The following is a 13809-nucleotide window of genomic DNA, read 5'->3' on the forward strand; positions in this document are numbered from 1 at the left end:
TCTTCCAGCCCAAGGCACACTTACATTAATAAAATGTTTCCACAGCACCCCTGTTAAGGCATTCTCCATCCTCATACCTATTGTAGCTCATTGCCATGGCAACATTCCACAGCACACGTGTTCATTTACTATGGCACACTTTTATGCCATAGCATACTGGTTGGGAAACACTGGTCTAGCCCACCTCAGCCCCCACACCAGGAAGATGCTGGTGCTGCCCTGGGCACTGGGATCCAATTCAACAGCCAGCCAGTCGAGCGTTCCATAGTTCCCAATGCACGGGACAAGGAGGTGGTACGGCGAAATCGGAGAAGAGATGGGCGTGTGGGGAGGGGGGTGTGAGAAAGAGTAGGACTGGGTCTGCAGGCTGGCAGTGGAGAGACAAGCAGCTTTAGAGCTGGGACTGGAAGGTGGACAGATGGACTGAGATAAATCTCATTGCTAGAAGAAAGTCAGCAGTAACCACTGTTCCAACCCTGCAGCCCCAGAAACTGGCACAAGAAGCAAGGGAAAGTTTCTGCTTTTATACAGAAAATCATAGGGGTTAGGGTCACAAGCTAAAGGACCAAAGGGAAGGAACAGGTAAAAGGTAAAGAAAAATCAACACTGTAGTAACATATGCAACTCTTCTGCCAAGCATTGGTCAGCAGTAACAAGGGCTGGGTTCAATTTTGAGATGCTAAATATATTTTATGTTGGTTCGAGCCCCCACCTAGACCACCTGGGAAACACTAAATGAATTACTAGGGTGTCTCGCATAAACAAACCCCCCTCCTCGCAAACAGTATAAACACAAACATCCACATTTATTACGTAGAAAGAACAAAACAAAAGAAAACATTAAATATAATTTAAAAACACCATTACTAAAAGCAAAGCCTCTTGGGGGAGGCTTCACCCAGACCCAGGCAGCCTGGGATTTGGGCTCCCCGTACCTGCCCGTCAGCAATGGGCTGGAGAGGGGGCCCATACTGCTCCTGGGGTTCACTGTGCCACAGGGAGCTGCTTGAGGGTGGGGGTCCTTCTGCATTGCAAGGGGCTCCGTTGCTCCTGGAGACATGGTACAGCGCCGACTCCACTTTTACATGGCGGCTTTGAGGGGTTAACTCTGGTTTTCTTCAGCATTACTGCACCCCGAAATTCCTAGTCCCAATCCCAGTTTTGCTGGGCAGAAAAATGGAAAAGGGCTCAAAGGTAAAAGGTCAGGCCTATCTTGCTGGGCCTGAACTGGGCAGCAAAAGTTGGCCAGGCTTATAGTGCACCAAAGCCTGGATAAACTAGTAGGGTCAGATCTCACCCTGGCTCAGACTGCGCCAGGCTTTACCCTGGCCCAAATCTACCAGCCAAACATATAGTTGAGGTTCAGCTGCCCAGCTAGGCTGAAATGCAGTAGCTGTGAAACAGCAAAAAGGGCTCAGGCCTATGGCTGAAGCCTGGATATCCAGTTTCAGCTATACGTATCACAATGCTGAGACACTACAATTCCCAAACGCAGGCCAGTAACTGCCACGACCCATTCCTGGGCAGTTTGCTCCAGGGATTAATACCCCCATGGCATTAACCCATTTAGGGGAAAAAGGGGTGACGGGAAGGGAGGAAATAGGAGTCTCAAACTCCGAGACAGACTTTTTCTCCCTGAGGCTTTCCTGTCCCACACATAGCTTTTGCTTGCCTCTCCAGTGAAGAGGGGGGAGACCCCCCCCCACCAGGGAGCAGGTTTTCTGGCTCTCACTTCAGCTGTGCGGCTCTCAGCACCCCCAGGAGAAAGAGAGAGTGACCCTCAGTGAGTGGTGTGACACCACCCAAGCCTTGTTCAATTAGGGACTCCCACAGCCCAGCTTCTCTCTTGCTCATCTTCCTGGAGGACCTTCTGTTTTAGGCCAGAAGGTTTTACATATTTTGCCCAGATACAGACCCCAGCTTGCCAGATGCTGAGCACATGGCCAGAGCAACAGGGGCCATCTTGCCCACATACAACACCCCCCCTGGCCCCCATGGTGTGGGTGTGGGTGTTACACACATGGAACTCCCAGAAACCCACAGGGACTGGGGCCGGGTGGGGGAGCAAGGGAAAAGAAGAAGTTTGAGGCTGGATTAAGGGGAAGAGAGAGCGGAGTGTACGTGGAGCCTGGTCAGCCCGACGCAGAGGAGTGTGCAGTGGGGTTGGAGATCTCAACCAGGGCTGTGGATTGAAGCAGCTGGACTCAGACTTGGGGGGAGCTGCAGTCTGATTGGCTGATTGTAATATTTGGTTCTGCTGTGCCCCTGTTTAATCAATGAAAAAGGTGAAGTATCTGTCTAAATTTAATTTGGACCTTAATTTCATTCAGCACCTTAATTTCCCTCCTCCTCTAGAGGTGTCCCCAGACAAGCCTTTAGTCTCTAGAGCACTCAAACTGCAGACTGCAGCGGCCCCCAAGTCTGAGTCCAGCTTCTTCAATTCACAGCCCTGGCTGAGGTCTCCAACCCCACTGCACACTCCTCTGCGTAGGGCTGACCAGGCTCCACGTACACTCTGCTCTCTCTTCCCCTTATTCCAGCCTCAAACTTCTTCTTTTTTTTTCCTTGCCTCCCCACGCCCCTGTGGGTTTCTGGGAGTTGCAATCCAAATGAACAGATTGTTCTGCAGCTCTGCAGACTGCCCCCTGGTTCCACCTGCTGTTACACACATTACATTCACATTACCACAGCAGGAGCTACAGCAAAGCAGCTTGCAGGAAAGGGCGGCATGAGAGGGTTGCATTAAAAGTTAGCCTTGCATCTCTGTACTGGAGTGCCTGCTAAGGACAGGGCTTGAAACTGTTGGTTTTGAACTGATCGATAACTGTTAAAGTAGTTGTGCCTAGTGTATTGCTGCAGGGATGTAGGTTCTAGCCGTGTTGATCTAAGGTCATAAGCAGATAATGTTCTTTGGGTAAATTTGATATCTTTACCTAAAGAACCTTGTCTGCCTAGTCTACTTGCTAGCATTTCTTCTTCAGTATCAGCCTCATGCCCCTGGCTGCCTCCTGCTGTTTCCCAAGCCCAGTGCACTGCAGAGGGAGTGTAGGCACCTAATTGCAGGCACGCACTCCACTCTGGGAATCATAGAATCATAGAAAATTAGGGATGGAAGTGACGTCAGGAGGTCACCCCCCTAGTCCATCCCCCCGTTCAAAGCAGCACCATCCCCAGCTAGATCATTCCAGCAGGGGCTTTGTCAAGCTGGGCCTTAGAAACCTCCAAGGATGGAGATTCCATCACCTCTCGAGGTAACCCATTCCAGTGCTTCACCACCCTCCTAGTGAGAGAGTTTTTCCTAATATTCAACTAAAACCTCCCTTGCTGCAACCTGAGACCACTGCTCCTTGTTCTGTCATCTGTCACCACTGAAAACAGCCTATTTCCATCCTCTTTCGAACTACCCTTCAGGTAGTTAAAGGCTGTCACTAAATCCCCTCCCCGTCTTCTCTTATGAATGCTAAATAAGCCCAGTTCCCTTAGCTTCTCCTCAGAAGTCATGTGCCCCAGCCCTCAAATCATCTTCATTGCCTTCTGCTGGACTCTCTTCAACTTGTCCATGTCCTTTCTATAGTGGGGGCCCAAAACTAGACACCGTACTCCAGATGTGGCTTCACCAGTGCAGAATAGAACAAAATAATTACTTCCCTCAATCTGCTGCTAATGCTCCCACTAATGCATCCCAGTATGCTGTTAGCCTTCTTGACAACAAGGACACACTGGTGATTCATATCCAGCTTATTATCCACTGTATCCCCCAGGTCCTTTTCTGCAGAGCTGCTGCCCAGCCAGTCAGCCCCCAGTACTGTACTGGTGCATGGGATTGTTCCGTCCTAAGTACAGGACTTTGTACTTGTTTTGCTGGGCAGAAAAATGGAAACCTTGTTGAACTTCATGAGATTTCTTTTGGCCCAGTCCTCCAATTTGTCTAGGTCACTCTGAATCCTAGCCCTACCCTCTAGTGTATCTACTACTACCCACAGCTTGGTGTCGTCTCCAACTTGCTGAGCGTGCACTCCATCACATCTTCCAGGTCATTGATGAAGACATTGAACAAAACTGGCCCTAGGACCAACTCCTAGGGCACTCCTCTTGGTACCAGCTGCCAACTAGACATTGAGCTGTTGATTACTACTCACTGAGCCCAACAATCCAGCTAGGTTTCTACGCACCTTACAGTCCATTCATTCAACCCATACTTTCTCGCAAGAATGCTGTAGATGGTATCAACAGCTGTGGCTGTTCCTGCTGGGTTTGGCCCATGCACTTGAGGTGTGAGGCTATGGCGCTGGAAGTGGGGGTTGGGGCCCCCCTCCGTTGCCTCACTTGCAGCACTGCTGCCACCGCCTGGCCTGAGCACAGCCCAATTTGGAGCAGCTTCGCGGGAACAGCCCACAGCCTGTCCGCTCCACCCTGTGGGCAGATCCAGGGGCACATGTCCCCCATAACCCTCCTGGGCTGCGTGCTCTCCCTCCCTGCACCCCCAAGATGAACTGCTTGTGGCTCTGTCCCCTGTCCCACACCAACTGTACAGGGCCTGCTCCTGCTTCAGCCCTGCTACCTACCTCATAGCTGCAGCCACTGGCGCTGCCCAACGTTTGGGGGGGCACATACCCCCTCCCATCTGTGTGCAGTGGAGGCAGCTCCCTCTGGGGGCTGGACTTTGTGCCTCAAGCCCCACTACACCTGTCCCCTGGGCCTCCGCCCCTTCCCTGCCCCACAGACTGAACTGCTGGACTGAGGGAGGCACATGTGGGCATGCACGCACTAGCTCAGCCCCCGCCAACCACAAGATCTATCACTGATGTAGACTGTCACAACTCTAGTACTTTTAACCATGTGAATATCTGGGATCAACTTAAAAAATTCTGGGTTCTGGGATCAACTTAAAAAATATTTATGTGGCGTGGTATTTATTAAAGATATTTTAAATACAGAAATAACATGTCAGGCATGCCCACTATGAAGCTTAGTTTATCTAGTAAAAAAGTGAAAAATATTATATATAGCTATTGTGGATAGCTAAGATTCAAGTTGCAAATTTCTTCCACCTTGCAGGGAAGCATTCTGTTGCTCCCGTATCTGTGTGTTAAGGTTAAATGTTCATTCAGCCTGACTGGTTGGCTGATTGTAATATTTGGTTCTGCTCTGCCCCTGTTTAATCAATGAAAAAGGGGAAGTATCTGTCTAAATTTCATTTACTTAACACTGGAATCCCTAGAAAGTGATGATTAATATTGTCTACTGTAGCGATTCTGGTGTCATACATAGCATTACACTTTCTGTTTGCTTATGTAGCGTTCAAGTAAAATTAAGCATGTGACAGACCTTACTGAATTTATCTTTAATAACCAAAGTATTAGATTCATTTTCAAAAAAGGAGCTGAGATCTGGAGATCTGGCATGACACACCCAATGCTGCACAAGTTGTCTGTGTCAGGTGCTGGAAACTAAACTCAGATGTCTCAAATTTAAATCCAGTGCATAAAATGCAAGATCATTCTTTTCTCCCTTAATTGCTTACTGACCAATATTTCCTTTTCTTACCCCAGTGGTGGCTTAATATTGATGCACAGAGTGCTTTCATTACTTAAAAAAATCACCCTCTTTTTAAAGCAAACACTAGTACAGTTTAGGTCTTAGTTTGGAGAAATGGCAATATTTTCCCCAAAGCTTGGGAACCACGCTGGCCCATTCCATTAAAAGAGTTTAGTAGCATAGACCTTTAAAACTGCATTTCCTTGAAAGGTTTTGGCAAAAGGGCAACCTTCATTTTACAGTGCAGAGGAATATATTTTTCTTTCCTTGGCTTCCCAAGGGGCTCGTGCTCTACATTCCTTTCTCGGGGTGGGGGATAATGCAGTGAACAAAAATAGTAAGGAACTCCCACCCTATATATAACCTGCAAGCACAGCCTGTATCCACCTTCCCCTGCTGGTTCAGTCTGTCTGCTGTGAAACCTGAGATTTTTTTCTCTCTTTTTGCTGCTTATTCCTTTATATGTCCTAATTTGCTTTTTAGCTACAGAACTAGAGCAAGCAAAGGCTGTGCTCTAATATATTCTTAAGATCTCCTCATTTCTTAACCGGTCCTTTTTCATAGGCAGCTTTTGGGCAGTTTCATTAGTGCTCATTCAAACTGACATTGAACGACTGTTGCTTTTGCTGCTTATGGCAGTATTGACCAGCACCAAATTGTAGCTTCACGCTACTGTGGAATGTGTGTCAATGCAAACCCATTTAAGTTAAGCAGCCTGAAGTTTTTTTCCTCTCTCTTCCCTTAAATCTTCTGTTGCCCAGCTTGCCAGCAGAAGAGCTCAAATAATTACCTGCAGTCTCATTTTTCACTTTACTACATGCAGATCTTGTGTGGTTGGGCAGAGAGGCTGGCTGGGAGGGGCCTGCTCTGATGCAGCAGAGGCATATGACAGCAGTAGCAGCAACAGCAATCACAGAGCTTCACCAGGCAGCTTTTGCTGCAGTCCGCTGATTGCCACTTTCTTCCAGGCAGCGAGATTCCACCGCAGCGAGCCCTTGGAGCAGACTCCGCATGGGAGCTTGTTTAAGGAGTACCTGACTAAACAATTGGGTTATTCTTTACCTGCAGGAGAAGTGCCTGTCTTCTCTTTACACAGGTCCCCTGCTGTGGCTTCCCCCCCTCCCATCATTAATTTATTGGAGCTATTTTCCTCCCTTCTTCTTTTTTTCTTTATTACTGTTCTCATTATTCACTTCCCAAATCTGTGCTGCATCACCAGCTCTCATGATGCTGTGCTCAGGAGCCCAGTGTGTTCCCCGCCTCTGCTAGGCAGTGGCAGCATGGATGGTGCTCTTGTGACGACCTCTGCTGATGCTATCAGTCCACTGCGGATAGGCATGCTGAGTAATCCTGCTGTCAATGGGCGAGGACACGGACACACGGAAAATTAACCACAGCTTTCTGCGAGACCACAACTATGTGACTGAAGGTAACATGAACATTGTGTTTATTCTCTTCTGCTCTTTGCCTGTCTGCCTGGGCTCTGCAAGGAATGCACTGTCATGTTGGGATGTGTAAGAAAATGCATTTTCCTGTGTAACAGAAGCAGAGTCCGTTTGGATTTGCTGGCACCCAGGTGTATTTTGTCACACTGCCACACTGTGCTGAACTGCCTGGGCTGGAGAAGGGATTGCATTGGGATCAGGGTGTGCTAGCGAGGTGTGCAGCACCCAGCTTGACTTGCCTCCGAGATGCACTGCAACAGATCAGAGGCGAGGATGGTTTAAAAAAAGATAGACTGTGCTGCTTTAAGCTAGGAGCTGTAATGTGTAAAGTTAACTGTTTTGCTGGTGTCATGAAGGTTATGCATCTCATTTTGGCAATAATAGCAGCCTGATCACCACAGAAATTGCTGAGTTGGTTGTTCCCTGGAGGACAGTATAAACCTAGAAGGAATATGTATGCATGGTCTTTGGAATACTGCGGTGGCTTCCTCCCATCCTCTAAAGACCTGCAAGGGATAAGAGGAAAGAAATTAGACCTGCAGATTGAGTCTTTAAATGGCTGGTGGCTTGTTATATAAAAAAGGAGGTCCTGGCAGGTGACACACGTTTTACATTAGGAGAAGTTACCTGTCAGCCATGTAAATGTAACTGGTCAGGGGACTGAAGAGCTCTATGCTTCATTGTTGAAAAGTTGTTTTAAAAATAGGTCATCCTAAGACTGAATGAACAGAAGAAATGTTTTGTGTGTGGCTGATTCCCAAGCATGTATGCTAAGTATTAACAGTGCAGTGTTTTAGAAGCAGGAAATGATAGAAGCAGTATTTTAAATGTCGTCTTACATAATACGAACATACAACATCAGGGTCGACCAATACTGCTTGAGCCTGAATCTCCAGATTGTGTCGTCATTCGATTAGTGTTCAGCCACCTAACGTTCTCCTGCCGCATCCTGAAATTTGATCAGTTGATTATTGATGATTTGAATTTTTTAGGAAGCAAGAAACAGCAGGCTTATTTAGCTGCACTAGGCATGCAAAGCTGATTTTTTCAGAGGGGAAATTGCAAATACTATGCTTGCTGTCTATAAGCAATGCCATTGGTCAGTATAATCATTTGGTAATCTTGCCTCTAGGGTATTCTTTGCTTTCTGGTTCTTGTTTTTGTCCATTTTTTTGGTTCATGTTTTTATTGTCTGCAATGTGTTGTCTGTTTTCTTTCCTTTATCTTGAGGTATAATTACTTGAAATAACATCCAAAGAAACTTTATGTCTTAAATGTCATGCCAAGGACTGCAAAGATGTGCTGCATGACTACTGCAGTATACTGCATGCTGAGGTTGTGATGCATATGTGTGGTACTATAGGAGCCTTTTGTTAAAATGGTGACTCTGCAAATGCCTACCAGTTTTTTTAAAATAAAGACATTATCTCTTTTGGCTTTAGTATAACATTGTACTTTTAAATTGCGTGCTGCAATAAGTGAGGATTTTAGAAATTGTACAGTGATGTTTAGTCAGCATTGCTGTGTGCTCTGCTGACTCACTCGTTGGCTGGAGCACGCTTTAGCTTCACGTGATATTCAGAGCAGAAGCTACTGATACTCTTCCATGGGTGCTGCATGGGGACTGACCTACCCAAATCAGATCAGAAAAGACTCTGAATAGAAATGTCAGCTTTTCCTTATGAGAAGTCATGTTACCAAAAGTCTTGCTTAAACTGCACTGTTGTGTGTGGCTTTGACAGGTGAAACAGGATATTTTATATAGTAAAGTGTTGCTTTGGGGGCTGTTCCTCATTTTACGTATTTTACGGAGAAAGGGCAAAATGGTCAGCATCAGTCCAGCTGTTCACCTCTTCTACATCTCAGAGATCACTGATCAGTTGTATTAAGCAGAGAATGAGCTTTTCTTTTTTTGTGAAACTCATCACACTCCTGGGGACACCTTCAGTTTTCCACTCCTTTAAACACTACTATTTCTAATGTGTCACTAATGTAATTCGGCTTAAAAGATACACAGGTGTTTATATTGTTGTTGTTGTTTTTTTTAACTTAAAATAAGTTCTTCCTCACTGAAATAAGCTTACAACTTTTTCCTTCATAAAGCTTTCAGTGGGACATAACTTGTCCCGTTTTTTCCTACTATATGCCAGGTTTAAGCACAAGTTGGCTAATACAGACTACTGAGACAGAAAAATATAATTTGCCCTGATTATATTTTTTGGCAAATAATACTATTTTATAATAAAACAAATTTGGTTTTGGCTCTCTGGCCTGGTATTAGTACAACTGTTTTATTATTCACCCTCTGACACTAAAATAGACTGAAACAGAGGTTTTATGTTTTACTAGTTTCAAAACAAAAAATAAATTCTTGGCATTTTACTCAGAAGATCTGAAAAATACTGATTGCTTTGAGTTCACAGCTAGCTTCTTTTTTCTCTCTTATACTTAAACATTTAAAATTGCTTTAAGGGACTTCTTCAAATTTTCTTTTCTATGCATGTTGCTCCATGCAGCAAACTACATTTGTTTTCGACAAGGAAGTCCTTCTGACCTTTGTATGCACTTTTCCATCTCTTTTCTTTGGAGAAAAGAAGGCCACTGCACTCAAGAGGACATCAGTAGTTATCTGTAATAATGTTTGACTTCCTTCCCTATTTCAGTGATGAATATCAGTATTGATGTAAATGACCAGGTTACACCCAAATTTATACTGTATGTTATGATGATGGGACAAATCTGGTTCACTTCACTTATGCTAGCAGACCAGTTGATTTCAATGGAACTACTTGAATGAGTAAAACCAATAGGATTTGGTCCTTTATTTTGTCTACATTTTTTATTCCTACATCATTTTTTAAGTGCCTTGATTTATACAAGTATGTTATTTTATTCCTTTGAAGTTTTTTGTCCAAACAATGAATTGCCCTTGTTTTTAGAAATTGGGCCATTTTTATAGCAGCTTATTGGGTTTGGTTGGGGTTCTTTTATAACTGTAACTTTGGTTTTGATCCTAACATGGTTCATTCAGGTTTTGGGTGAAGTCATTGAATTTGCAACAAGTTTGCATTTGGCCCATTTGTTCATTTTTGCTTCTAAAAATAGTTTATACCGTAAGTGGTTTAAAAACAACACAAATTCAGATAGTGACGGCAACATATTTTTGCAAAGTTGTTGCCTTTAATAAGTGGTGTGTTTTAGAAATTCTGAAGGTGAACTGAATTAGTGAACTATGTTTTTTTCAGTACAATCTCTGCTTTTTTATCCTGCACTGTGGGAACTGCAGGAGTTCATTTTAAGCACAGAATACTTTCCTAGCCACTGAGAAAATGTGCTGTAAACATAGCACCCACAGAACAATGTAAAGCAGAGAATAATGATGCAAAGAGAAGAGATGGTATAACATGGAAAGGAATAAGGGGCAGTATATTAGTGCCAATATATATAAAGACAACTTGAGTAGGAAGAAGAATACCATTTTCTGAAATAGAGAAATGGTGAAGCACCAAGAGGGAAGGAATGAGTGAGGAGCAAATGTTGAGTGCTCTTGGGCTAGGGACAGACATTCAAAAAGCTGGAGCCTGAATTGATTCAATCTTTGCAGGTTAGTCTAACCTGTATAGATTGAACTAATTTGCAAGTGAATAGACATTCTCTTTTGATTCTGGGAAAGCAGTCACATGCCTGCGGTGGCTCAGGCTAGAAGCTGGGGGGCACTAGAACGAGCCCTCCCTTTCCTTCCTTTCAGAAGCAGCTGCTGGGCATGCCTGGAGGGCAAGGGAGGAAGCAGCCCTTGCAAGGATTGTCCTGAGGCCAGACACTGGCCAGGGCAGTGGCTCAGGCTAAGGGGATGTGGGGTTTAAACTCCCCAGTCTCCATGCAGGCACAGGATCCCTGCTGGGTTCCCCCTGCTTCTGCTTGGGTGGTGGGAGGGCCGGCCAGAGCCGGCCAGCATGGCCCTCCTATCCACCTGGGGCTGGGGCTGTGGCTGCAGCTGTGGAGCTGAGCCGAGTTGGGCTGCGGGTGCTGCTGAGAGCAGACACGGAGGGCCCTTCCCAGCTGTGTCTCAGGATGGGGCCATGGCGGCTGCGCAGCCAGATTGCTCCCCTGCTCCCAGACCAGGTGGGGCTGTCATGAAGCCACAGCAGTGGCTGCGGCTCTGTGACAGCCTGGCCCAGCAGCACACATTTGGGCTGGCTGGGTAGCGGGCTGCCTGGGTGGCTTGGAGGTGCCAGTGGGCCCCGAACCTGGAAGCTGCTGTCTGCAGCTGCTGCTGCACCCCCTGTTCTGTGCAGCACCCGGCGGCTGCCCCCACATCACAAGCTGTGGGCTGGCTGGACTGTTCTGTTCCCCTCACCTCCAGATGCGGCTCCTGCCGCCCTGTGCAGTACTGCTCAGGGTAGGGGGAGCCCCGCAGCTAGCGCCCATGTCGCTGTGGCTCCAGCTGCCTTCCATCCCCTCTGCCCTCCCAGCGTGATGAGCAGACCCTGCGGATGGAAGGCAGCCAGAGCTAGAGCTGGAGCTCCATGCGCTGGGCAGCAACTGCTGGGCTGAAGCTTCTCTTTCGCCCACCCAGAGTGGTGCGGCAGGGGTGGAAGCAGCAGTGGCCGTGGCAGTGGCAGTTAGAGGCGAGAGGGGCAGAACAGGCTGCCTGGCCCACGCTAATCTGCAGCATGTGGTGCGGCTGCAGCTGCCAGGTGCTGCACAGGACCGAGGGGATGACGGCAGCTGTGGCAGGTGGCTGCCAGGCTCGGGGCCCACCAGCGCCTCCCAGGCAGCCTGCTGCCTGGCCAGCCCGTGCCCGTGTTGCCAGACTGGGCTGTCACGGAGCTGCAGTTGCTGCTGCGGCTCCATGACAGCCCTGCCTGGCCTGGGCTAGGGGAGCTGGGACCAATCCGGCCGTGCAGCCCCCATGGCCCTAGTCTGAGCTGCAGCCCGCTGGGAAGGGCCCGGCCCCCATGGCCCAGCCCGGGCTGGTACCTCCACATCCACTCTGCAGCACCTTAGGCTGGCTCAGCTCAGCTCCAGCCCCAGCCCCAGCCTGGAGCTGAGCAAAGGGGTGGGGCCAGCTCTGCTGTCTGGAGCAGACAGCCCAGCCCAGCCCACGGCTGAAATGCATGCTGGGATGCTGAGGGACTCTGGATTAATTTAAACTAGGAAGGGGTCTGGGACAGAAGTTGCATCAACTGATTTGACCCAAATCAGTTAAGTATGATACTACTTTCAACCAGGCGTATCTTAAACCAGTTTCAGACATTTTGAAACTGGTTTATGGTCACTGAACTTATGTTCTGTTACAGGTTTAAACCAGTTTCAGATCACTTAAACTAGTTTATGTGTAACTTCTGTCCCTAGCTGAACAGGAGCAGGAATATCCTTCTTTTTCCCTAGGATAGTGCTCAAATAGGACGTTAACTATGACTGTAGTTACACATTTTTGTGACAAAAAAATAAAGATCATTAATGATAAAATATAAGGAGCTGGCACAAGGAAATAAAAAAAGAAGAGAAAGTGCTAGGGAGGCATCTAGAAAGGATCAGAAAGGAAGGAAGGAAGAAGAGGTGGTCTTAATGTAGCAAGGTATTTAAATATACTGTATGCCTACTGTTAAGCATGTTAATGGTCCCTCTAACCCTACTGGGATCATCATTTGCTTAAAGTGAGTTTGATCAATACAACAGTTCCAGTAGAAACCATGAGATTAGCCTAATGCTTACATTTGGGCATATGCTTATGCAAGCAGCTGAATTGGGAGCCAGATGGATGAAAGAAAAGGAAAACATTTAGAACTGTGACTTGTTATACATTACGGTTTTTTTCCTGGCAGAGAGGGATTTATGGGGAAAGGAATGCAGTAGAAAAAATGCTCAAACAAGCTATACTTTTGGCAGCTCTGTGTTCCATAGAGTAATAATGGAAAATGGGGGGGGCGGGGGGGTGGAATCACCACAGGGCTGATACAATCATCTGGTAGTTGTGGAAGGAGAGGGTTTGTAGCATCTCTGTGAAAAGCTGATATAGAGAACTGTGTTTTTGGAAAACGTCAGAAGTTGGTGGCATTGAGAAGCCCAAGTGTTCAAAATGTCAATGTGCCAAGTCCTGCATTAACTTAAACATAGCCTTTTATTTTTTATCTCAGGATTCTTATTTGCCTTTTGATTTACTGAACATTTAAAACTCCTATTTCTAAGCTGTTATCTCAAAGCACTTGGAGAAACCATTTTTCAGTCTTTCTGTAGGTAGGTTCTAAGGGGAGGGGGCATGGCCTGAGCAGTTGTTCATCTTTGCCACTAACTCAGGAATGATATTTTCACAGATCCCCTCTCTTCTTGTAGATCTGGCCAGTAAAAATCACTGAGAGGAGGTTGTTCATAGTGCATTTTTCGCAGAGAGGCAGGTTCTTACCTTGGTTATGTCCTTCTAAGCACAGATGAAGTCAGTGGAGCTGAAAAGATGGAACTGAGGATGGAACTGGCTCTTTACGTATACTTTTTATATAGTCAAATGGAACAAAAGGTAATCATGTTAAATGTAGTATAGTATCTGAGGTGCAATAAGAATTACTGTGATATTGTAAAATAGAATATTGAACCATATTTATAACCATTAAAACAAATACTGTATTTAGTATGTGGAATGAAAATGTCATTTTCATAAAATGCCTTCACATGTTGGGAATACAGTGCTGGTTTTTAAAACCTTCCAGAGAAAACTGAAAGCATGAGATATAAAAAGCAGGATGCCTTTGTTTTTAACTAAAGTTATCAATACCTTTCCTTGCTTAAGCTAAGTCAGAGAAAGATGTCCATCTTCTCTTGCCAACAA

The 13809-nt window shown here is 46.2% G+C and overlaps 1 protein-coding gene across 5 annotated transcripts in view; it reads left to right on the forward strand.

Annotated features, from left to right (window-relative positions):
- Positions 1 to 13809, forward strand: part of PPP2R2C (protein phosphatase 2 regulatory subunit Bgamma) — a 325034-nt gene that overhangs the window by 68705 nt on the left and 242520 nt on the right. Inside the window, exon 1 of one of the 5 annotated variants that reach the window (XM_019479487.2) lies at positions 6370 to 6967. The exons of 2 other annotated variants lie outside the window; for them this stretch is intronic. In XM_019479487.2, coding sequence (XP_019335032.1) covers positions 6898 to 6967 — 70 coding nt within the window. In that variant the 5' untranslated portion in view covers positions 6370 to 6897. Of the gene's footprint in view, positions 1 to 6369; positions 6968 to 13809 lie in introns of those variants that run through there. 2 more of the 5 variants (XM_019479494.2, XM_059721562.1) reach the window with 2 other exon arrangements.

The sequence above is a fragment of the Alligator mississippiensis genome, chromosome 2, assembly GCF_030867095.1.
Source record: "Alligator mississippiensis isolate rAllMis1 chromosome 2, rAllMis1, whole genome shotgun sequence".
NCBI classification, from domain to species: domain Eukaryota; kingdom Metazoa; phylum Chordata; order Crocodylia; family Alligatoridae; genus Alligator; species Alligator mississippiensis.